The sequence below is a fragment of the Cebidichthys violaceus genome, unplaced genomic scaffold, assembly GCF_023349555.1.
Source record: "Cebidichthys violaceus isolate CVI_PGR_0920_01 unplaced genomic scaffold, fCebVio1.0.p SCAF_13, whole genome shotgun sequence".
NCBI lineage: Eukaryota > Metazoa > Chordata > Actinopteri > Perciformes > Stichaeidae > Cebidichthys > Cebidichthys violaceus.
Window position 1 is genome coordinate 4,457,002 of NW_027176296.1, and position 25,861 is coordinate 4,482,862.

The window sequence follows — 25,861 nt, forward strand, 5'->3', positions numbered from 1 at the left end:
CTCCGTACTAGTTAACAGGAGCCGCTTGTGTTGTGCAGCAACCAACGGCAGTTTGAAAGAAATAGGAGGCCAGTGAAGTGTTTGTTTTCATAGTTGACCACTTATAGGAAGTCGCTACTCGTTCGTCTCTGAACACGCGGTCGGCTTTGCCGGTCCGGTTGAGGATTAAGTGTGTTTTCATGTTGTGCAGTTCACGGTGCGTTTACGCGAGGACTTCCACCTGGCGAATCGCATCAGTTCGCCCGGGAGGGTCATCGTCAGCGACGACACCCTCTGCTGCCATAACTGTTTAGAAAATGACCGGAGAGAAGATCCGCTCCCTGCGGAAAGACCACAGGCCGAGCAAGGACGAGGATTTACTGGAGCCGGACGAGGAGGCTGCAACCGGGACGTTCACCGCCTCCAAGACGAACAACAAGAGCAGAGCGAGTAAAATCTTCAGCAATCACAAGTTAGTCAAGTCTTCATCCGCTCAGCAGCAGCAGCAGCAGCAGCAACAGTCACAGATTAACGCTAACACCAACACATTGTCAACATCGGATGTTATCGATGACAACAACAAAAACCCCATTATCCGAACCGGGCAGGACTTCCCGGTACACGAGTGCGTGTTCAAAGGAGATGTCCGACGCCTGTCCTCACTCATACGGACGCAGAACATCGCCCAGAAAGATGTCCACGGTGAGTCTACCATATCTCTTAACCCTGAAGGCAGGATCCCAGCACTCATCGAGATCCACACATGTTTAAGGTCCAGCAAAGGCTCTGTTTTAGTGAGCTAATAGGCCAGCAGTCCCTCGCAGAATTTGAAGTAGGCGAGGCTTCTCCCTACCAAGGCCAAAAAAAGGAATATTTTTGACCACCCTAGTTTCTTCAGATCCAGTTCCCTCAAGTGTAATAATGAGTGCTTTGTGTCAATGCCTCCTCTCACCTAGAGCACTGAGATTCCTAATTAACCAGAGCTAGTCACAAAACCCCTCTAAGATAAGCCATCTTTGATAAACGCTCATTAGAAGTTGCTCCGCATCCATTGTGTATGTATTTAGGGATTATTCGCAAGACCTTTCCCAGACTGATAGCTCCTCTTCTGCAGGGCAAAGTCTGCTCAGATAACGCCACGAATTCCACAGAAACCCCCTTCCTGAACAAACAAAAAGGACATGATTGTGTTGTTCCGGTTCACGTGCTGAGATTAAAGATGGCCTATTAGTTGTGCTCAGTGTCAGTGCTGGAATGTGGTCTGTCTTCAAATCACAGCTCTGACGTTGTAAAGCAACAAGGTGTCAGACAGCATTTTCCTCTGGTGTTGTTTTGGGACTTGAGGCTGTGTTGTTCAAAGGTTTTGTCTGTCTTCTTAAGGATTGGTATGGTTCAGTGGGTTTGTGTGTTTACCCACGCATTAGTTGATCCTCCACTGGAAACAGGCTGAAGCCCGACTGTCACATAATGTCATTAAAATCAGTCAGCGTGTTTACACGAATGAAGAAATAGAGCTTTATTAACCATTGTATTAGCCCAACATACACACACAGTTCATGGTTGTAATAGGCAGCAACTAACAATTATTTATTAATTATTTTATTATTGATTAATCAGACATATTTTTGATTACTCTGTGTCTGCAAAATTCAATTTGTTTTTAAATGACTTGTCCGTCAAACTAAATTATAAATATTCAAGTTTCAGTGACATAATCAATGAAAAGCAGAACATTGTCTACACTAAACATTCGGCACTATGTTTTTCATACTTTACTGCGGATGAAATACTGGCAATGAAATCGGTTGACACCAAGATCTGGATTAACTAGAGCAACCGGTATACTGACGTTGGAAAGCCACATTGCTAATACAGATCAGATCCCATTCACCTCCATTGAAATCTTGGCGTCTCTGTTTATCACAACATGGAGTGGGACTGGTAGCTGATTCCCAGCTTTGATTTTCACGTACATCAGGGCTTCTACTAGGCAGACCCTCTCTACTCTGGATGCTTGCCCACCACGCTCTCTCCCTGGAAAAGAAGCCTGAAGGAGCTGACCGGACAGTTCGGCTTCCCCTTGAGTGATTCTCCATTGCTTATGAGGCACATTTCACATCCTGGGGAAAGAAAACCTGTGCTTCTCCACACCTAACTTGTGTTAAAGATTTGGGCAGGCCTGGAAAAAATGGCTCAATGAAGCAGAGGAGCCATCCTTAGCATAAACCCTCCCCTAACACTATATAAAAACTAGAGCACATGGCATCAGGGGTTCTGGTCGGCTTAAGTCTCTGCCCATAGAGCATGTGCTTTAACACTGCAAAAGTAGGGTGCAGCAGTGAGATGGCCAACATGTCGTACACTGTGACCGTACATGTAATCAACCCTCCTCCCCCCCGATTAGGCATAGTTTTAGAGCCTTTAGCCTATATTTTTTCACTATTTGAAACCCTTATTTTATATACTTGCTGACACATTTTTGTGTGGTGTGACAAACTCAAACTCCTGTATTGTAGCATTACCCGGAAATAAAATCCAGCTTATTTCGGGGGCGCGGTAGGTTAATACATTATATAATATTGCTTGTCATGGTAGGAGAACACTCAATTGTCCTATACTTACCATATCATTTAGAAACTGAGTGGACTCTGCCTCCTAATTTAAACATCTAATTCACCAGGCATAGAGGCACAGTGCTTATCACAGACTGTTGTTTCTTATTGTGATTATCAAAAGCAGCCAACAGAATCAGTTTTTTTTTCTTCTTCTCCTCTTCAGGAAACACACCATTGCATCTCGCTGTCATGATGGGGCACAAAGGTGAGTAATGTTTAAAGATGCACCTCTGTGTGGTTTCTATTTGTCTCTCTGCTGCTTTCTAATTTAATCTCTCTGCTGGTCTGAATGTCTCTTGTTTGTTTTCCTGCCTTTGTGTGTGCATTTGTCTGGCTAAACACCACCAGACATTTGTCACAGATCACCGCCACACAAATCCCATCCCAATTTGTGAATTATTGTCTGGTCAAAAACAGAATTACTGAAGAAAACAATTTTCTCTCTTTTCTTATGGACTTGTCTTCTATTTGATACATTAAAGAGAAAGAACATATTTAATCAGTGTGGATTGGAAAATGATGTTACTCCAAGAAATAGGATCCTCTCAGTGGCTGAAGTCTTTTGTTCTGATTGATGTTCCACCGCTGACTCTAACACTTTAGTTTGCTGCCTGGCGAAAGGGGTTATTAGTTGAGATGAGAGATGTCATTTTCAACTTCAATAATATTCGCTTAGTGAGCTATTATTAGATTTCTGCAAGTGTCTCTTGTCCTGACAAGTTTACAGAGTTATTAGTTTGAATCAGTTGTGATAAAGATCTCACAAATTATGTTTCACACAAGTGGTACAGCTGTGTGTGTGTGTGTGTGTGTGTGTGTGTGTGTGTGTGTGTGTGTGTGTGTGTGTGTGTGTGTGTGTGTGTGTGTGTGTGTGTGTGTGTTGTCCCAGTAGGAAATCAAAAAGTGTTACTAGTTGAGTATTTATGTAACGCACTCTACAATAACAGTTGGGAGTATAAGACGAATATCTCATGATGATTCAAGGCTTTGTAGAAGTCTTTACATGATTTAGTTCTCAGCTGAATTGCACGGTTTGGACTGAAAGCGTGTGCATAAAATATGTATGCAATGCAAGGAGACTTCAGAACATGCTATTGAAAAATTAATCTCTCTTCTTCTGCAGCAGGTTCCCAGTGAACAATTCAAGCAAAGGGTTACTTGTTCTGCACATTCCCATTTGTTTAGTGTCTGTCATTGGAGCAATTGATTTCACATTCAAGTTCAATTCCTGTCGACGAAGTGAAGGCCCCAACACTGCCCGTCGGTAATCCACACAGTGGACTGCTGAAGTGTGGTAGCGGATGGGACACTATGGAATCTATTGTGCTAATGAGGTTTCTTATCTGCCTGAGCTGCTAGTCCTCCAGGGATGCTCAGACCAGACAGGCTGAAGGCTCCAGCATGAGGTCATAGTCTGGGTGTGGCTGGCCGGTTGGGATGGAGAGGAAAAGGCTCTCTTTGTGTCGTGCATCTGTTTATTATTTACCAGACTAGTAATGGCAGTGACATGTTCCTCATAGCCCAAGCTTTATCTTTAATAGCTTTGTTTTGTTCCACCAACACTCTACAACACTATACATACAGCTTAAAGTGATATAAAGCAATACATTTTCATACTGGAGAAGCTGTGACCACAGATTTTTGGTTTAAAATTGAATTATCAAAATAGTTGCTGTTAAATTCAATCATGTAAGCATTTTTCAGTGATTTGTCTAATCGTTAACTGAAGTAGAAGAAGACATGTCAAGTGGACAAAACAAATAAGTAATATTACAACAACACCAGAATCAATGATGATGAATGAATGAACAACAATGGATTTTTCTATTCAATGAATACTCTTCTCTTCAGGTCACTTTCTAACTGAAATTAAAACTTGCAGTACACTTATTATTGTACTTCCCACCCAGTTTTGTTTTGACACCGTGGATACACACGGTTTTCTCCTGAAGCCTGTTTCCTGTCATGTCTCCTCAAAGGACAGAAAATGTTTTTCTTTTGTCCAGGGGTTGTGATATCTGTTCCCTTGGCCACACTAGATATTTTAAATTGGTTTCAGATATAACAACATAGAGAGTGTTTAGAGCCAAAGAGCCACTCTGGCGGAGATCAGGAGAGGAGATTAGAGTCTCATTATGTACATTAAGCATAACATTGGTTTGGGACAATCTGCAAAATAAACCAAGAAACATTAAAGAGCACCAGTTTTGCCTCAGAGACTACAACAATGTGATTCTTCAATTGCTGTTTGATACGGTCACTGAGTGTGTGATCGATGGCGAGGAAGTGAGCGAAAACGCCGTTTTATAGATGTACTCAGCCTGGATCAGAATGGGTGGTGATGGTGGGGGTTTAAACAGCCCACAGAGCCTTTTGTCAAGTGCCCCATCTGTAGCCACTGCACGTAGTGAAGCAATAGATTAGCACTTTATTTCTCCAACCTGTTCTGCCTCCCTCATTCCTCTGTTAGAGTTGTACTGTATGTGTCTTGAGCAGGACCTCCACACAGCTGCTGCACATGCAATTAACCCAGAAACCCACTGGGAGACTTCCTTTCAATACTTTCACGACTGCGTAACAGATCGAAGCAGACCGCAGATCACTGTTTTAGAGTTGAAGGCTAATTGTCAATGTATCCAGGCACAGCCTTTTGATTTTGATTCAAATATATCACCTGCATCTGTTTGATTATTGTTTCCCAGCTTACTACGAGTAAATTACAGAGAAAACTCCAACTTAAAAAACATATTTACATTAAATTATACTACTGTATTGTATTATATTATATATATATATATATATATATATATATATATATATATATATATATATATATATATATATATATATATATATATATATATATATATATATATATATATAGCTGAGACAACTAGTACATTAATTAGTTAGTCCATGGTCAGAAAACAGCTGTTTAAAACTATTTCTTTTTTCAAGTCATAATTTACATCTAACACCTAAGACCATGATCTGTACACCAATTACTCTAGATTTATCTAGATATAATAATGTTAATCAGTAGAACAAACATTTAACACATATGTAAGTATATAAAACAAATGTTTTAACCCATGTGTCCATACATTATTGTGACTCCAATCATTCACATCTTTTATCAATATTGGTTAATCCTCAAAGCCAGACAGGCTACTCCGGGTACCTGAAAGTCTGAAGCCAGACCAGACTCTAGCAGGTTGGCAGATTAGGACACATGGCCTGGTTGTTGTCTTCATGGTTATATAATGTATGCTAAACGTAATCATGATTATTACATAAGCATTGGTTTTAGCAGGGGTGATGTATAGGTCAAAGGCCAGAGGGAATATATAGGGCTTACATCAGAAAGCAAATGCTCATGCACATGGCTGCCTGTATTTACTCAACATCAACCTCTGTAATCAGCTGCTCCATCCCCAGGCCGGGTTACGGATCAGACAAATGCATAAAGATAGAGGTTTGCTTTTTTTTTGCTTTCTGATGTCAAGCGCTTTGCGTGGCACTTTACAGTTACATCCACCCTTTCTGGTGCCAACGCAGCATCTTTATTTAATTAAAGCATGCAGTGTGGCCGATGTTATTCCGTCTTTCTGAAGTGCTGAGCCTTGGACAATAGTCAGAGCTTAACATGCAGATTGCATGGAACAGGATTGGGCAGCAATTTTATAAAAAAAAAAACAAATTCAGACTAGTCATGAGCAAAGCCTTTGAACCTTAGCTGTTCCCCTGGTGTGAATTCAATGACTTCCCATCGGCGTGACTTTGTTCATTTTGATTTCTTTGCCATGCTTCCACATGGAGGCAAGTTTTACACTAGAGCAATTGTGTTGCTGATAATTGCTTCTGTAAAGAATATGGACTACCGATAAGTGCTTTAGGTGCTGTCACAACACACGGTTTTTATTTTTCTGCGACTACACTCCTGGGATTGCCACATTCCTCTTTGTTGTGTGGATAATATTTTTAATTAGGAGGAGTTTCAAAATGTATTCCTCTCTTTCATAAAGAATGCATGAGACCCTGGCCTCTTTGCCATTAATAAAACATTCAGTATGTAGATGTGCTATTTAAGACTATGTGACAATGTTGCTCCTGTGTGCGTTACGATCTCTTTTTAAAAAGGCAGAAGTTATTATTTCTAGTTCCAGGCACCAGGTTGGCTCTGTGAGTATACCACTTGAGTTAGGTTTTTTTTAATAGCTTCCATACTAACGTTACGCAGAGAAACAAGTCTGAACATGAAGGAAGTAACCAGTTTGAATTTGTATACAAGACTAATAGGGTTGGCTGAAAGGTTCTCAGTGAAAGAAGGCTTGTATTGAGAGCTTCTATGTGGCCTTTGTCAGCGCTAACGATCGCCGGGTTAAACGGCTATAATAATCCCGCCCCATCAACTGAGAGCCCTACATATCCACTCAGCAGCGGACAGTTAGCAGTTTGCCTCTGCTTTGCATTCGAGTGGTTTGCCTGTGCCCACATGCCGGTGACTGTGACAGCTCCTGGCCCAGCACTGAGACAGAGTCGCACAGACGCCAACAATATAATGAATGATGTCACGACAAAACTGACAGCTGAGCCGGAACAACAGGCTTCATTTTGGCTTGCTGTAGTTTTGTTGACAGGCTGCCCAGAGACTGAAGGGATTTTGCGCCGCACTTACTGCTGATCTTGCCATTGAAAGAGGGATGAGGCTCTTTGGCTGATTTCCCATTGTTGGAATTTCAAGCACAGCTCTGAGGGTTACTCTACACAGTACCAGGGGATGTTGGACATTTAATTCCTGAGAATCTTTCCACATGTTTTAGCAGTATAGAAAGTTGGATGCTGAGTCTTGTGTAACTGTTGGTCCCATATGGCTCTTTGGTTAATGGGTCAGCTGACATCTCAATCCTACACACAATTTGCTTCTCTATAAAACCCGGATTATTTATTTTTTATCATTGATGTGATTCTACAGGAAACATCTTCAGCTTGTATCACACATTTTCTAGCAGTCGGACAACATTTGTATCTAAAATATACTGCAAAGGGATCAGATACATTACAAGCCAGTAGAAGTGTTCTTCGTCTTCCTTTTTGGTTGGTTCGTCTTGTGAATATGAGCTGGACACAACATTAGAGCTGGGCGCAGTGTTGGCATGGAGTTAAAATTAGTTTCTTGGGCCTTGATTATGAATTAAATGTGTATGTCACCATAGCAACATTGAAGGTGATGAGAAAAGGCAGCTCATGGGAAATGTGTGGACGATGGGTCAGTCTCAACTAGTTTAAGGATATAGTCGATTCTTCTGTTTTTAAATATTCATGTCCTGCGCACATTTGAAGCCAAACAGACATAATTTTCCTTTTTTTCTCTGTCTTGACATTTTGTATTCATGTGTTGTGGATGTGTAGCATCAGCAGGACAGCCATTAAAGCTTGTTCAGCCATTGGTGTTTGGCCTTTAATAAAAATCCCTATTCCTTAATATCACACCACCTTTTCTGTCCCATGTGTGTATTTTTGTCTCTATAGTTAAAAAAAACAACAACAACCCCAAAACAATTTCCTGTTACCTGTGTGTTGTCTCTGAGACACTGTTTGACGCTTGATGCAACGATCACTTCGGAGGAATTAAAAAAAATAAAAATAATAATAATTTCGCCTCTCTCTTTATTACCTAAATTAAACGTGTCTCCAGTGCTTCCTGTTTATCAGAAAGCTGGAGACAGGGTTTTAATAGGTGGTCAGAGAAAAAAGCAACTTTGGATGTTGATTCACTGCTTACCTGCTTGTAGCAGAACCACCTTTTACAGATTTGCATATTTTATTTTCAATACACACACATAAGTTGACTGCTGTTATAGTCCAGGGATTTAAGACAAAAAAACAAACAGACCTTTGTTATGGGAGCGCCTACCGACTCATGTTGGTGAGGCACATATTAATTTAAAGATGTCTTTTTCCTCCCTTGAGTTGTTTTTCGCTGCTGGTCTTTTATTTGCATGCTGTATATGTTTTAGTTTGTCTTAATCGTGACACCGTTACTAGAACTTCTCATTTAAAGAGAGTTGTTATGATTCAAGTCATTATTTACCTATCTGACTGTCTTCCCTTCCCTCTTATAGAGTGTGCCCACCTGCTGCTGGCCCACAATGCACCAGTGAAGGTGAAGAATGCTCAGGGATGGAGTCCCCTCGCTGAGGCCATCAGCTACGGAGATCGACAAATGAGTAAGTATCGACTGACTGAGAGCCACTGCTTGGCAATACACTGAAACCGCACAGCCGCTGCTACACACTGAGTTGGTCAGGAGGCATATTTACTGAAGTTAATGTGGCTTCAATACGTTTTCAGTTGGGGTTTTCCAGTGTGAAAACAAAACGGTGACGGGAGTGAGAATAGATCCGATCAACAGTCCACAGCACTGGCTCCAAGAGGCCAGCGTCCATGACGCTGGTCCGCCTACTTTGTCCCTCAGAGAGAGAGGGAACATTCCTCAAGGCCCTCTGGCTTTTGTGCTTCGATGAAAGGCAATTCATTAGATGTTTCTTTCTCCCCTCGTAGGACGATTATGCACAAGCCCCCATCTCGCCCATGTTTTCGCCCACAGTTCATAGTTGCTCAAACTTTGATTTAAAAACATTTTGAGTGTTTTAAAAGACTAATTTTAATTTGATGTATCCATGTTTACTTGTAACCATCGGCCTCTAAATCAGCCTGTTTTTATAGGTATGGGTGTTGGATGAGAACACCTTTGTACACTGTTGCAGTTTAATTTTTAACATATTGAATATTTAACTTCTGCGACAGCATTTCCCGAAATGTGCTGCTTTGGAAGCACACCTCCATTCATACCTCCTCAGTCTAACAGCTATCCCCTATTTTGTAATACACCTTTAAGACTATATAGTTTTTCTATACCTCAAAGCCTACTTTTATGTGATAGGTGTATTTTGTCCACTATCTATTTAAAGCTCTTGATACTCTTGTCATGGTAACAGCAGCCTGAGGTTTTGTTCTGTGTGGTGAGGATCAAAATAAGTGTTAAACTGAATTACAATACTACTGCTCCAAAACTACCGCCAGACTTCGTTGGTGAAGGGCAAGTGTTGTCAACTGGTATTGGAATATCACACGTACATGGGGTTGGAACATTATGTTTAATCTTATAATTAAAAAATGCAAAAGAGCCAAGACTTTTATTTTCGAGCAATGCTCATAGTTTGATTTAAAAAAAGCTACTAAAAAGCTAAATGATCGTCAGTCGATAGCCGATGGGTTCCGAGATTTGTTTGTTGAAATTGCTCTCCACATGAACCATTCAACCAAAGCCTGCTGTAAAGTCAATATAAGTCAATACTACTCAGACTACAAACGGAAACCAGATTTCTCGCCCAGCTGCTTAGCGCCTACAGATTTTGCATATGAGAGCAATAAGGACTATGATAAAGCTCAAAGGCAAAATGCAGTTGAATTTTCTCAAAAAGACTTTTAAGTATCAGTTCACCAGAATGAAATAGTTGGGGCTTATTAGCGCTGCCACTTGGCACCACCATTGAGCAGACTAAAGTGTCTCCTTTGACTGCATCCTCTAACTCTCTAATGCCACTTACCTTACCTTAACAGGTTTACAAGTGTCTCTATTGACTGAAGCCTGTAATGAACTCTATAGCATTATTTTACTTTACCATTGACGGGTCCTCACCTCATCTAGCTTGTACAGACCACAGTGCCATGCAGCTACATGACATATTGTGTTTAACTTGCGATGGCTACAGTCACCATTGCTCTTGCATGCTGAATACAGCATGTTTGTTTCTGGTGTCTGAATATTGTTAAAAGATATTCTTGGAAAAACAGAAAATCTCTGACTAATGTTATCTAGAAGCTGAGGCAGGTTGAGGGAACGTGGTTGTACTATAAAACTAATGCACAACACTTCATAACTAAAAATGAATGCAATAAAGTGTTATATCAAGTGTTATTCAAGCAAGAGGCATGGAAGTTCATTGTTTACTGTGGGATCAGTATGTGTGACAAAATAATCTCAACTCAAAGTACACGTATCAGTTTTTTTAAAGCTTTCAAACACATCTCACGGTCTTCATCAGTAAATGTGAAATAAGTAAGGGATCGAAACTATGAGGTCATGAAAAAACCTTGCTCAAACTGGACTTCCTGGATCACATTTCACTATCTCACTTATACCTGATGCAACAAGCCCCAAACGCAGCCCCCTGAATTGTTTTTACGGAGGGCAGACTTCGGTCTGAATGCCCCACAAATGCTCTCTTTTCAAGAAGTTATTGTTTTCATTGTCACAGCAACTTTGGTACTAGACAAATGTGCACCATGCGAGGGACTAAAGTAGGAGGGATTTGAAGACCTTTATGGAATGGCGTTCAGGGAAAGAGGAATTTCACCAGGACTGTACCTGCTTTTCCTGGAAAGGGGCCAGGTAGAGGAGTTTATAGGCCAGAGCGATGTAGGAGATCAGTAGATGGGCACCTGCTGGAAGACAGGTACAATAGGTCAGTCTGCTGATTATCTGAAGCAAAAAAATCTGCCACTGACAACTGTTGTTGTTGTTGTTTAACCCTTTTTAGCTCTTTGTGTTCTTTAATGTTGGTCCAAACTACAGGCTACTCTGTTGTGACAAATGGCTGAGCCTGAACACTGTTAAACAATCACACTGGGCCTTCCACATACAGGATTTCACCTGGCTGCCACAATTGCATTAAAGGAGAAAGGTGCTGTAGGAAACTGACTGTTGTAAAGTGCAATACATGTTGCGTCCCTCACTGGCTTACTCACCAGCAGAGCCCCACCTAGCAGTTATCAGTAAGAGCTGAGTCAGTGTGTGTCAGGACTCTGTGAGGGAAGTGGAGACATAAGAGCTTTGTTTGTCTGATTTACAGTAAGGCATATGTCCTGAAAACTGGTTACATCATTTCATTTAGTTATAGAGGTCTGGTTCTCCATAAAGTCAGTTTATGAATGTGATTGATAAAAACGAATCCTAGCTCGGTGCTCTCGCTGCGTTATTTTTAACGAACGTTTGTGACTGATTTCCATTCGCCAACCCACATTTGTTTGTGATTTGATGTATTCGTCACCAAAGCTTTTGTCACTTACGTTTTTTTCATTTGAACAAGGAGCCAAAACCTGGCTCAGAAATAGTTTTTGTCATTTTGTTCAGTAAGAGCTGTTTCTGTCCTTCCACCCACACAGCTGGGTTTTCTGTATCAGGAGTTCATTAAAGCCCACTTTTACAGACAATTTAAGTCGTAAACAGCCAACATTTGAAAGATTTGTAATATTGTAAATCTATTGTATGTTGGTGCCTAGTCTGTACTGGAGTCCTCTACATCTATAGTATTAGTGACATTCCATTTAACACGCAATACGACCTCTGGCAAAATAATATTATAACAATATATTAAATATCCCCCATGCTGAAGCTGAAGTAAATCATTTTTTCATTCCCTAATAAAGCAGCTTATGAATTTAATCAAACATTAAGAGCTCCCCCTCCTGTATGTTAATATGGCCATTTTGAGTCTTTTTAGATTTCTTGTAAAAATTGATTGACAATGCTTCAGTACGTCTAGATATTTTTAACTTAATTCCGATTGGACTGTTTGCTGCCTGCCTGCTTTGCTCCACCACACAGTGACTCCAGCGTACCTGAGTCAATATTGACTGTTCTCAGATTGTTGGAGACCTGCCAGCAGCAGTTGTCCAGTTAGATCCATGGCCTGAAAGTTTGTGGTGATGCAAATACAAATAGTCCTGACTCTGTCTTGTTTCATTAATGTGTGGAGGTGAAATTATTGAGATCACTTGTCTAATTAACGCCAGGAAAGCGGCCTAATTAGTGTCTCAGTGAATTAACTCCAGCGTGGAGAGTCAGTTTGGTTTAGTGTTAAATAGGTGGGCATTGGTTTGTCACCCTTTGTTGGCTGGGTGGTCTGTGAGCAGATGGTGAGATTCTACTTTTTTTGCTTGTCCTGCTGAGAGGCAACGAGGATCAAGAGGAGCCCCATCTAGAGCTTGTCCACACTCATTAGGCAGCCGGACCTCAAAGACACCTCGTCCTTTACTCGGGTCTCTGTCAATTGGCACATGTGTCGTCGTGTATGTGTATTGCATGCCTGCCCTGCGCTCTCGTTTGGCTGTGTTTGACCATCGAGCCATCAATAAGACAATACTGTATGTAGGACATGTTAGTGTATTGACTCAGCACATGGAGCACAGGAGTTACTTAGGCTGATGTTAATGCCATATGTTCTTTATTGCTTTTTAGTCTTATTAAAATGTAGGGCAGTCTGGGTGTCACAAGCCAAACAATTTCTTCTTTTTTTTTTTATTACTCTTTCCATTAGTTTATAAGTGGCACAGTCATGTCGTCATTTAATCCCCTCCTTGCTTCATTAAAGTACCACAATTATGTGCTCCCATTCCCGTTCTAAACCGTAAATAACGTTTATGCGTGCTGGTTGGGTGTGGATGTGTTTCTCTTAACCCTCTAAAGTATCTGCAGCCAGCGGGCTAAAGAGCTGTGAGCTGATGTCTCTACCCCAGGTTGTCATGGTGGTTAAAAGTGCAGCTCATTTATAGGGAGCTCCATACCTGCCAGGCTTGTTGCCTTTGCCCTTTGTTGCCCTTTATTGCCCTTCCTGGAAACGTTTTGATCCCTGCAGGCAGTGTGCAGGGATTGGCCCGATGCTGCTGGGAGTGTCCCATCTGGCCCCGGAAAGTCAGCGTATCTCTAAGCCAAAAGCCATCGTTACTGTAAACTGCTGATATTTGCCTTTAGCATGTCACATTGCTGACCGGATATGCATAGCAATAGACAATTCCTAAGATAATGGTGGTGACTCACAGTAGATTCATCCAGGCATAAACATAAGCCTTTACTTTCATGAACAGTGCTACATTAAGGCAGCATTCATTTTGGCAACTTAAAATTGTGATATGAACATTATATCTACTTGCTCTTTTCTTTCCTCAGTCAACTAATCAGGATTAAGGAGAAGCTGTTTTGCATGCCATGTAAAGAATGATGCCAAAACAAGAGAAATATGATGGAAAAGATTGTTTTTGAATATAGTGAATAAATGTTCTTGGAGCAAGTTAAGTGGTGGGATCGAATTCCATGAATCAGCCGTTATGGGAACAAATAATATTTCTCCAATACACTTCTTTTAAAATGTTCTGTGCTGAAAAATCTCTGACGCCATTTCTCTTTTTCTATGCTGTGAAAATATGTCTCTTTATTGACACTTTTTATCCTTTTGTTCTTCTCTTTTTCTTTTCATCTTCCAGTCACAGCGCTGTTGAGGAAGCTGAAGCAACAGTCCAGGGAGACCGTGGAGGACAAGAGACCCAAGCTGCTGAAAGCCCTGAAAGAAGTAAGTAGTCCTCACTCAGTTTTTTGCTCCTGATGTCTGGACGCTGTTTCTTTGTTTCTGCTCATCGGGTCTTTTTTACTTTTCGTTCTGCTCCCCCTCTTGTTGTCCTTTTTCACCTCGTCTTGCTCGCAAAGCCAGGAGCCACACACAAACGCACATTATCAACTAGCCAGACTCTGAGACGTGGTGTTAAACATTGTGTTTAACACCAATGTTTTTGTGGCTGTCTGGTATGATGTCACATGTTTTCACACACACACACACACACACACACACACACACACACACACACACACACACACACACACACACACACACACACACACACACTGTAAACATTTCAAATGCATCTTTTGCTTCTAACAAATCTATAGCATACAAATGGCCCTGTATTTCCATCTTTTCCTCTCATGTAGTTTTGCTAGTGATTGAGATGTATTTGTCTTCATTTCCAGCTTGGAGACTTTTACTTGGAGCTTCACTGGGACTTCCAAAGCTGGGGTAAGTCAAGCCACCACTGTCTTACAATAGTGGCAGAGAACATCATTGTTTCACAGACACTATCCACTCTGGAAATGAACCGTGTGTCCTCAGTAATGGTTTAGTCTGAAACACCAACAGAAGAATGTGTAGTGACAGGAAAATGTGATGGAATCTGCCAACGTCTGTCTGGTTAGTGAGTGTTAATCTCTGCCAGAAGGCACATTAGCAGAAAATGACTTCCCCTGCTGGACATGAATTGACAGACCATCCTCTAATGGTAACATCCCTCCTTTTGTCGTTATATCAGGACTATGTGCTTATACCAGAAGCAGAATTGGGCCTCCAGCTGCACTGCATTTACACATTGACCTGATAATCTGTTACAGAAAGCAGATGGAATATACAGAGTGACTAAATGTATCTGCTGGAGCTGGTATAGCAGCGTTTGCTTAGTCAGGACAAGGCTGGCCTCAGAGTGCGAGCCAGGACTGAATTCTGTGTACTCACTGTGTCTGTGTGAATTATTGACAAGGTGGACACGGTTATGTAATGGACACATGATGGTAACTCAATGTAAACTGGTTGCGTAACAGTGTATTTGTAATGGAATTTGTGTAGAAAGTAAATTATTTGTAGGTTAGAGAGATTAAGATTTATGTGCTTAGAGAAGCATATGGTTTAAAACCAACAGAGTCTCAGATCTGAGACGGTCACAGGGATTTGTTTTTCAATGCAGTCCTTCACGGAATTATTTTGGACTGTTAAAATCCCTCTGGCATTTTACACAATGATAGAACAGCGAGGAAAGTGTCCGTCTTTCAGTTACTTCATATATATGCTACTGAGGCCTTGAGGAGGATGATGATAGTCTTTGCTGTTGAGTGAGCTTTCTAAATTTAGATGTCGTTTTACATGTCCTTACTGTTTCTTGTCATGTTGCAGTGCCTTTGCTCTCCAGAATCCTACCTTCAGATGCATGTAAGATCTACAAGCAGGGCCTCAACATCAGGCAAGTCCTGTCAAAATATGTATTGTATGTATGTTTAAAAAGTGTGATGTTTGAAGATAAACAAAGACAACTCAACAGCAGCTTTATAACAGGATTATATTTTGTGGTCTTGAACAACAACACATGGAAACCACATCAAATTCAACAGTATTTTTTTGAGACAATCTTTTATCAAGGCACTTTATCACTTTTGAGTCTTACTACTTCATCTGTCATCTGCTAATAACAACCTCTCCCCTATTTCTCCTTTCTCTCTACCTCCCCGTTTTCTCCCTTCAACCTAATTTGGTTAACTAGATTGGGTATATGAGGAAACTGAACAGTGATGTCTATGAGCACTGATCTTTTACTTCTGTGTTTTTTCAATTAATGTCAGAGGCCTCATAGAAGGAGAGTTACAGTAATGTGCTGCCTTGCTCACTTACAAAGGGCACCAGCCGAAATTTGTCAGTCTGAGAGAAACTGACTCAAAGTCACATCAATGAATCTCTAGCAGGAATCCACCATGTTGTGTTTAATGGTCTTGTCGGCAGAAATCTAGCACCAGGCAGCGTTCAACAGCCCTGAGGTTCAGCACATCAACACTTGGGTTCCAGTTTTATAAAACCCTGGCAGCCCTTTATTCAGCACATGCAGATGATTCTGTATTTGTGTATCATAACATATCAACTACTTCTATTTGAAGAATGAACTCTGCACATAAAAGTGTGTTTGAGTATCTGCAAGCTGGAGCGTGTCATTGTTCTCTGTAACTGCTCCTGGCTGTCTAATTTGGTATTCAAAATGTCCTCTTATTATCCTGGAGTTGCAGGGAGAGAAAGAGAGAGTGAAATAAAAAAAACTGTCACAGCAAGTTAATTTACATTCTAATGCTACAGTGTGTCAAGCCTGTTATACCTACCCATAGCACCTACCACATTGTGTCTGGGCTTCAAAAACAGATCAGCGATTCTCTTTGCTGGCTAATTCTTTGACCACTCACTTTGGCGAAGTGGGAAAAATATGATTCTTGAAATGTGCTGCTGGTCTCCCATGGCAATGATTACCATACACTTTGTCTCTATACTCTCAGAGCAAAGGTGTGACATCCGTCACAGTTTTTTATTTTCGCGTACAGTTTTGACACTGTTTGCTGATGTATTAGTGGTGGCCAAAGTGAAACTCGGTGCTGCTCTTTTGCTGTCATCCTCTGTTTGTCTGTCTTCTCCTTTCATGTATCTAAAGCTCCCACACTAAACCTACTCTGTGTGTGTGTGTGTGTGTGTGTGTGTGTGTGTGTGTGTGTGTGTGTGTGTGTGTGTGTGTGTGTGTGTGTGTGTGTGTGTGTGCGTGTGTGCGCGCGTGTGTGTGTGTTGAGTGTAGATTGGACACTACCTTGATAGACTTCACGGACATGAAGTGTCAACGCGGGGACCTCAGTTTCATCTTCAATGGCAACGCCATCCCCTCAGAGTCTTTTGTTGTGCTGGACAACGAACAGAAAGTCTACCAGCGGATACACCACGAGGTGTGTGAGACACATGCTGATACAGGACTGAAACACTCACTTGCAGCCCCAGAAGTTTGCAGAGTTCATAACAACCCACATTTAGGGTGGCAACCGGCAGTTATTTTTATTATCAATTTAACCTGCCAAATATTCTCCTGTTTCATGATTTTGTCTAGATAGATTTTCCAATATGCTATCAAATGTTTTTTTTTCTATGAGGTACTTATGCTTTTGCTGTCACCTGAGACAAAGTGAAGCATTTAAGAAGCTGTTTTTGCTCAGAAAATTACCAAACTTTTGGTTGTAAAGAACAACATACTGGCAATTTTTCTATTCTCACAGCTTTATCAGTTTTGGGGCTAGTTTGTTCTGATGGTGATACTAGAATAAAATCAAAAGGTCTATCCCCTGATGACCATGAATCCTTTCAGTAAATGACAGTGTTCTAACACATTTCCAACTTTTTTTGCGCTATCTGTTCAGTAGTTATTGAAATGTCTTGTGTTGGATGCCTCTTTATTTTCCTAACACTGTCCTGTATTTTCAGGAGTCCGAAATGGAGACAGAGGAGGAAGTGGACATACTGATGAGCAGCGACGTGTACTCCGCAACTCTCTCCACCAAGTCCATCACCTTCTCCCGGGCGCAGACCGGCTGGCTGTTCAGAGAGGACAAGACGGTCGGTGCCCGTTGTTGTATTGTGGTTGTTCTTATCATGATATTACTCCCACCACCACAGCTTTTCCAAAGCCAGCTGTGGGTCACAGGGTTTCACCTGGATGTGTAGTTTCTGGAATTTTTTAAGCTTGACCCAGACAGAAAGTTGGGAATTTCATCAATTGTCTGGATAAGGCAGGAAATGGAAGCTACACAGATAAATATCAGAATGTATATTACAGATTATGTGTAGCATCAGTTGCAATACATGATTCTTGGCTAACTCAAAAGGAACCCAGACTGTTGACCCCATAACAACATGTTTGACCTGAAAAACATCGACAAACTAAAATGCATAAAATACAGTTGACAGTGTGCTAGATGTGCTGACTTATAAAAATCAACAGAAGGAAAAACATACGGATCCCTGTACTCTCACTTTTTACTTTTACTTTTACTTATACGCAATAATGCAGGCAAAGTAGACATAGCGGATCAATTAGCAATAGTTTGACAGCTCTGTTTTCTTTTGCTCCTTTTTCTTTTTCTTTCCATCTTTACAGGTAAAACAATTTGGTCACCATAATGTGTTATTAACCTGACCTGTAAATGTTGTTTCTCTGTGCCTTCTTGCTCTCACCACAAAATCATTCCTCTGTCAGCATATGACTCTTGTTTCAGAACCACAGTTCTGCTATTCATTGCTGTAGACTCTGTCCTCTTTCCTGATCATATTTCCTGCACTACATCTCCCATACCAGGCAGCAAAGACAGTAAATAAATCAATGATAACCCCAGGAAAGAACCACAGGTGATATGCTCAGAGTTGAACAAAAACACAGGCAGGGCAGGGGGCAGGTTATGAGGCTATTGCTTTCTGTCCTTTCTGACATGTTTAAAAAGGAAATTGCTGAGTCAGCTGGGGGACTTATCTAACTGTTTCCTCTACCTCCAGGAGCGCGTGGGAAACTTTCTGGCAGACTTTTACTCTGTGAACGGCCTGGTGCTCGAGTCCAGGAAGAGACGGGAGCATCTGAGCGAGGAGGACATCTTGAGGAACAAAGCCATCATGGAGAGCCTGAGCAAAGGAGGGAATCTCATAGAGCAGAACTTTGAGGTGAGTGGGGCTTCTAATATGGCTGATGGTTACTTCATTTCAGCAGCGTGATGGAGGAAGCAGAGAGACTTCCACCAGAGGCTCAAATGTACAGCCTTAGACCACAATGCCCGCTATCATCACCCATGATTTGATTATTGGGTTTATAAGGCCCCATGAAGCATCACATCGCAAACACTTTTGTTACTTGACACCTGCATGTTGATAACATGTACACCGGATCCAATGACTAACATCCACCTTGACATTTTAAAAAAAAGGCACAGAATCTTTACTGACTAAAATTTTCCAGGAACTGTAGAACCTCTTTGTCATCAAAAAGAAGCAAGTCTTAGAGTTTTTTTCGGTGTAAAATATAGAAGAATGGATTGAGTGCAGCTGTATACTTAGGGTAAAGATGCACATTTAAGGTAACTATGACTCACTGCAAGGTAAACCAAGTGGAGCATGGCTCTGTCGATAAACATCCTGTTTACTTATACCTGCAGCGTAACCACCAGTCCAGTCCCGAAACTGTCCTGTCCCGCTGGAACCTTGGGGTAGGACATGAGTCTCAGACAGAATAAACCTCACAGTTCTCACTACTGTGTCTGTACAAAAATCAATCCTATAGAAACAGCACTGAGATCCTGCCAGAACCTGTCAATCATTTTTGCATGGTGTATTGAAACATTCCTGTCATGCTGTTGTTTCTTTGAAGTTTCATTTGTTTTGGACATGAAAAGAGAATGAAAAGCTGCCCTTGATCACTCACTGAGACATTCCCCCCCTCCTCATCCACCATGCATGGACTTGAGTCACAGTACAGCCACCTAGTGGTAAAAGCTACAAAGCTGCACCTTCACATTCACAGAGATGACTCTACCACCCACCATCCTCTCACTATAGTACGTTCTAGAGTTTGCTTAGCAAGCTCTTGTCTTTACACTGACCATAAAGCCAGTCGCAAAGTCAAAGCCTCTCAACACTCAATGGGTGCCTTTTTAACTGGTTGTTTTTTGTCGACTCCCACTTGTTCTGTGCTGGGCTTTGTCTCTTCACAGTGTCCTCTGTTGCCTGTCAGTGTATTTACACACATTTAAATCGGTGCCCACTCATGTTTAAAGTGAAAAAGCCTGTAGTTTAGTGGGTCTTGGTATCAATGTAGAAATAGTTTCTCCTTCCACCTCAGTGGAAAATGATACATGGAAAGTCTGTGACGGGGGACAAAAAAAGCAGCTGCGGTGACGTAGCTGTGTTTACATCAGTGAAGGAGAGCGGGTCAGATGTGCGCCTGTCGAACACAGGGAAGCGTGGGGGGCTTTTAAACAGGGCTTGACACTATTGATCAAATGGATGAAGGCTTAAACTCCCGGTGCAATGGAATGATGGAGGGGTGGGACCGGCATACCGGCAGATCTGTGTGTACTCTGTCCTCGACACAACAACATGCCAGAGCTGATACACACAGGGTGAGAGCAAGGCCGCAGCCCACAGTGAAAACAGCAAAACATCTGTGATGATGATTGCAGTGTAGGACTACGGTGAACTAAGACATCGATATATTGTTTGTAGTCACGCTACACAGCTGACTCTTGGCACAGTCAGGTGTCTCATCATCCACATTTCTCCACATTATTCTGCCCTTGTGCCTTATTTACTGAGGTCAGCTGGTGTGATTCAGTGTGAACATTGGCAAGAACAATGAGCTAATTTTTAGCAGAAAATACATTTTATGAGAAACAGGACCTAAGTTCTAATTCAGGGTCAGTAAGAGCAGAACGTCCAAACTCTTACAGTTTATTCAAGAAGGCAGAGTTGAAAACATTTTCCTTAGATTATTTGATATGAGAGCACAGTGTTTTCAATGATTAATGAAAGGACTTCTGCTCCAGTAATCACATTTTTTAACCACTGGAAGCAAATCTTCCAATAAAGCTCGGAAAAACTGGCCCAGCTTTTAATTAGGATTGGCCGATGATCTTTTTGTATCCTGCAGTGTGCACTGCATCCTTTGGCTTATACATTTGTCCATGTTAGATTCTGATTCTAATCATATTATGAGTACTTTTATGTTGTTGTTACAGCAACAGTTTACCTATTTTTATCGTACATGTTCTGTTTGTCCCCCAAGTTGGGTGTTTGCTTTAGATGTTTTGCTAGTGCACTTAAGAAAAAAGAGCGTAAACAGAAAAAGAAAGTAAACTGTAACAAAAAAGTAAACATCAATTATTTGGAAAGTTTCCACCTCAGCAAATATTGATCTTGGCTGTAAATGAAACCAACTGCAGTCCGAGATGATGTCTTCACTGCTTTTGTTTTGTACGGTTTACAACTGCTATATACGTATGTAGAAATCAAATCCTGTAGTGTGAATACAAAAAGGCTTGAGAGCAGGAACACTGAAGTTCAGGAAATAAGGACATGTACGAAACTAGATTAGACTGCACTCTGTGAAATAGTATCACGTCTCAGATGTTTAGTGGTGGTGTTCTAAATTATAGTAATTCAGTTACTTGTGCAAGGCAGAAAATGCCAAAGAAGTTCACAGGTTTAGTGATGCACTGGGGCCCTCTTGTGGCCTGTGCTGTGCATGGCATCGCTCTGTGGGAACAAATCAATACATACTGATGGAATAGAGTGTTACAATAATATTTAAGAGATTTCACTTTCTTAACTGAGGTCCTCATGTGACATTTGTCAAATTTGCTGCTAAACAGAAATTGGCTGCTGCATATTTTACTAACAGCCCATTATAAAAAAGAAACACCTGTGGATAAGCTTAATGTTTGACTATTCTCAGTTTAATCATTGTTTTCTCTGACATCAGTGTGAATTTGAATCTCTGTTTTTATGTTCTTTTGTGTTTGACCCTGCAGTAGTTTAGTCTTTAGATCTGCCCTTAACATGTTTTTGTTTTCTTTGTGCTCTTCAGCCGACGAGGAGGCAATCTTTAACTGCCCCTTCACCCAACACTGTTTCCTGGGAAGAATACATTTCTGCTGACAATGGAAGGTAGGTTTTCCAGGGGACACCAGACCAGAAGGAAAAATAATGTTACAGTAATTAAATTTAAGATTAATCACATTCCTTTACCAAATATATTGCTGTAATATCATTGTTACATAACATATGTAGTTTCCATTCATATTGTAGACTGCATTCTCCTCTTGCACACATCGCATATATATATATATATATATATATATATATATATATATATATATATATATATATATACATACACATATATATATATATATATATATATATATATATATACATACATACATACATACATACATATACATATATATATATATATATATATATATATATATATATATATATGTATATATATATATATATATATATATGTATATATATATATATATATGTATATATATATATATATATATATATATATATGTATATATATATATATATATATATATATATATATGTATATATGTATGTATATATATATATGTATATATATATATATATATATGTGTATATATATATATATATATGTATATATATATATATATATATATGTATATATATATATGTGTGTGTGTGTATATATATATGTATATATACATATATAATTACTGTATATGTTACTTCCATGAAAATATCTGTACAATTCAAAACTCATGCATCTGTTTTCAGTATTGGCAAAAAAATACATGTGGGAGATTTCTGCACATTGACTAGCTGTAAACTCTTTATCATGAAATTCTATTCTGACAGGTTGTCATTTCTCTCTCTGCTCAGAGCTCCCCATCTAGGAAGAGAGCTGGTCTGCAAAGAGAGCAAGAAAAACTTCAAAGCCACGATAGCCATGAGTCAAGACTTCCCTCTAGGCATCGAATCGTGAGTCTTCTCTTTAACTTTGTATCCAGACTGTTATTAAAAAGCAGGTAGCCATAATTCTCCCATCTTGGTTTCTGTGGTGATAAAAAGAGAAATTACTGATATGTGAAAGCCACAAAAACTATTTTATTGGAAATATTTCCTTTTATATTTACTAAAAACTGTCTGTTATTGTTTTGTTTTTCTAATTACTGATTGTTTGTGAATCGGCAATGTGTTACAGTTCTGTCCTGTGGGCTTTAAATGGTTGATATAATTGCGCTGATATAAGCAACAAATGAGGTTAAATGAATACTGTTGAATTGAATATTGAAATAAACTATGACAAACTAATAAATCTAACAAATTATGCCACTATCTAAGAACCTGTAAATTATAGCCAGTAAATGTCCCGTATATTGTATTTATTTCAGCTACAACTTTAGTTATTGTTAGCATTGTGTTTGTTTTGTCAGGTTATTGAATGTTCTGGAGGTGATTGCACCCTTCAAGCACTTTAATAAACTCAGGGAGTTTGTTCAGATGAAGCTCCCTCCTGGCTTTCCTGTCAAACTGGGTAAGTAGATGTAATTCAAAAAAGCATGCTGTGTAAGATAGATAGTAAATTGAAAGGGACTTTTTTCATTTGATATTTAAAATATGGAAAGAAATCTATCACAGGCGTGTATAACAAAATGAAATGTGATTCATAATTCTTCTCACGTCTCCCTGCAGACATCCCGGTTTTTCCTACAATCACAGCCACCGTGACGTTTCAGGAGTTTCGCTATGATGAGTTTGATCAGTCCATTTTTACCATTCCCAACGACTATAAAGAAGACCCTAGCCGCTTCCCTGACCTTTAACCTCTTTGGCTGGAACAGGAAACAAATGTGCAACGAGGGAACATAATGCTACAAAACATACTTTTCTAATTACAAAAGAAAAAAATATCGCTAATTTTTCCTTGACAGTTTATGGATTTCTATCGCCCATCCTAACCCTGAACACAAACAGCAACAAGACAACCAGAGTTTGACATACAGGACTATAATGGCATCATCAGAGCTGGTGGAGGCCCACACTGGCAGAGAGGTCGAAATCTCCTGATAGTAAAGAGGCGCTTTGAAGCTCAGTGTTGCAGGTTTTTACTTTAATCCAGCAGCCGAGGCAGGAAATGCAACTAACATGGAGCTGAGGGCATTGAAGGTAAAGTGAGTTTTTTGTATATGGGGTATAAGTAGAAGACAGACGATCGGTTGATGCTATGTATTTAAGTATGTAAGTAATGTTTATAAAGGGAATGTGTTTAACTGACCTGTAGTAAAGCACTGTGGGAGAGGAATTCTACCAAAAATGACTTTTTAGGTCCTTTTTCCCACTAAAGTAGACTTGTGGGATAATGTGGGATATTAGATCTGAGGTCAATGTGACATAAACTGTATATTATCTAATGCGCACCTGTTAGACAGGTGTGTATGAGAATAAAACCACTACTTTTTTTACACTCAATTCTTTAAAAATATCACCCAAAGATTTAATGCCACTTGAAATTCACAACATTGAAAATAAGTTTTGGAAAATGTTAAGTGAAGTAGTGTCTTTTCTAGGCTAAAACCCTAAAAATCAGTTTTTGCAGAATTCCTTAAATTGTTTGTGAATGAGTGTGCGTATGTGTGTAACATTGATTTTAATGGGCATGGAGTTGCATCACTGAACTTTCGGGCACTAATAAGATCCATGACAGCCACTCTACAGTCAGCTGAGTTCATAAGCACTCATTTTGTGATACACCTTTAATCCTGAATTGGAAATATTATAGTTTAATTAAGGCAATGCTAGAAATACTGCAATTTTTATGGTACCTCAAAGTCTTCTCTTAGTTTGTTGGCGTGACAGCGCATGTAAGTAATAATATCTAAGCCTTTTTGTTTCTTACTACACCTTTTAAACTATGTACAATCATGCTAAAATAAGTTAATTATGGATTGTATAGTGGGTACATATTAGGGAATGAATGAGTGACTAAAACATTCATGCCATTTTTACACCATAACAAGAACCAGGCTTTTCATTGCACAGTATGTAAATACATGTTTTATGACCTTTTGTCTTTTTTGTTCTCTCTTATTATTCGTTGTGTTGGTGATTTTAAGATGTCCTCTACAAATGGAACATTTGTGGAATTTCTTTTGTTAAATGTAGCATCACAAGTTTGTTGATTTTTTTTGACGTGGTGACAGTTGCTATTTTTGTACATACTTGGAATGTTTTAAAGAAAAAATGAATCTCTTAATTCTTCTGTCATTATTTCCCTTCCAACTATATTTGATAAACCTCATGAACCTCCTCCAGGTGTGATTATCAAACAATCAACTTCACAGGGTGAAAAGCACAAAGCATCAGGCTTCCTCTGGAAACAAAGTTATTTGTTTATAGCTGCTGCTATGGTTCATGGGCCTTTAATTATGTCGAGACCTACAGGTGTTCTGCTCATGTTTGTTGGTCAACTTGCCTGCTCCTGGAGTTTAAGATGATGGTGTAAACAGATGTGGTGGATCAGTGTTGTTAGAACAATTGGCTTTTTTACATCCTTATTCAGTTTCAGTATAACCAAACATAGTACATTTAATTTTATTAGTTACATTCCTCCGTATGGGCAAGTGCAGCTAACAAAACTGGAAGTGTGCCTCCTTACTGACATATCGCTATACATTTTATTTCATGCTCCTTCCGGTGTTCAGTTGCTTGAATTTTCCATGTTTTAAGTAGGAAATGTATCATTCATCTACGTGTTGGTTGTACAGCAAAGACTGTTGTATAAGTCTGAAACTATTTTCATATAAAATGTACTAAAAATTAAAATTCCACATATCTGAAAGTTTTTGGACTCATGTTTTTCCACTACCATGATTTGCTGTTACTGATTAAAATCTTTTTTTATATGCTGAAAAGAGATGAAAAAAAACATAAGACATGTCATAGTATTCTATTAAAATGTCCCAAACAGGTAAATTTTGTAGTGTACCATAAATAATAAAAAAAACTCATAGTATTTCATAAGAACGTCATAGAAATGTAAAACATGTCATTGTATATAGTATGCAATGAAAATGTCACTATGTATTATGACATTCAAATGTCGAAAACATAGTATGCCGTTGAAAGATTTTAACTAATGTCATTGTATGGCATAAAAAGGTCATGATAGAGAACACCATTGAGATTCAAGTATGCCATAAACCACATTATAAAAAAGGT

At 39.7% G+C, this 25,861-nt stretch overlaps 1 protein-coding gene across 1 annotated transcript; it reads left to right on the forward strand.

Moving 5' to 3' along the window:
- On the forward strand, window positions 1-24,892 carry LOC137870329 (ankyrin repeat domain-containing protein 13C). Its single transcript, XM_068707472.1, has 13 exons — window positions 1-681; window positions 2,758-2,799; window positions 8,720-8,824; window positions 13,923-14,008; window positions 14,464-14,509; window positions 15,434-15,500; window positions 16,863-17,007; window positions 17,537-17,668; window positions 18,602-18,763; window positions 21,678-21,757; window positions 22,523-22,621; window positions 23,077-23,177; window positions 23,336-24,892. Exons 1-13 carry the CDS (start codon window positions 297-299, stop codon window positions 23,464-23,466), a joined length of 1,581 nt encoding a protein of 526 aa, XP_068563573.1. The 5' UTR covers window positions 1-296; the 3' UTR covers window positions 23,467-24,892.
- The last annotated feature ends 969 nt before the right edge of the window (window positions 24,893-25,861 follow it).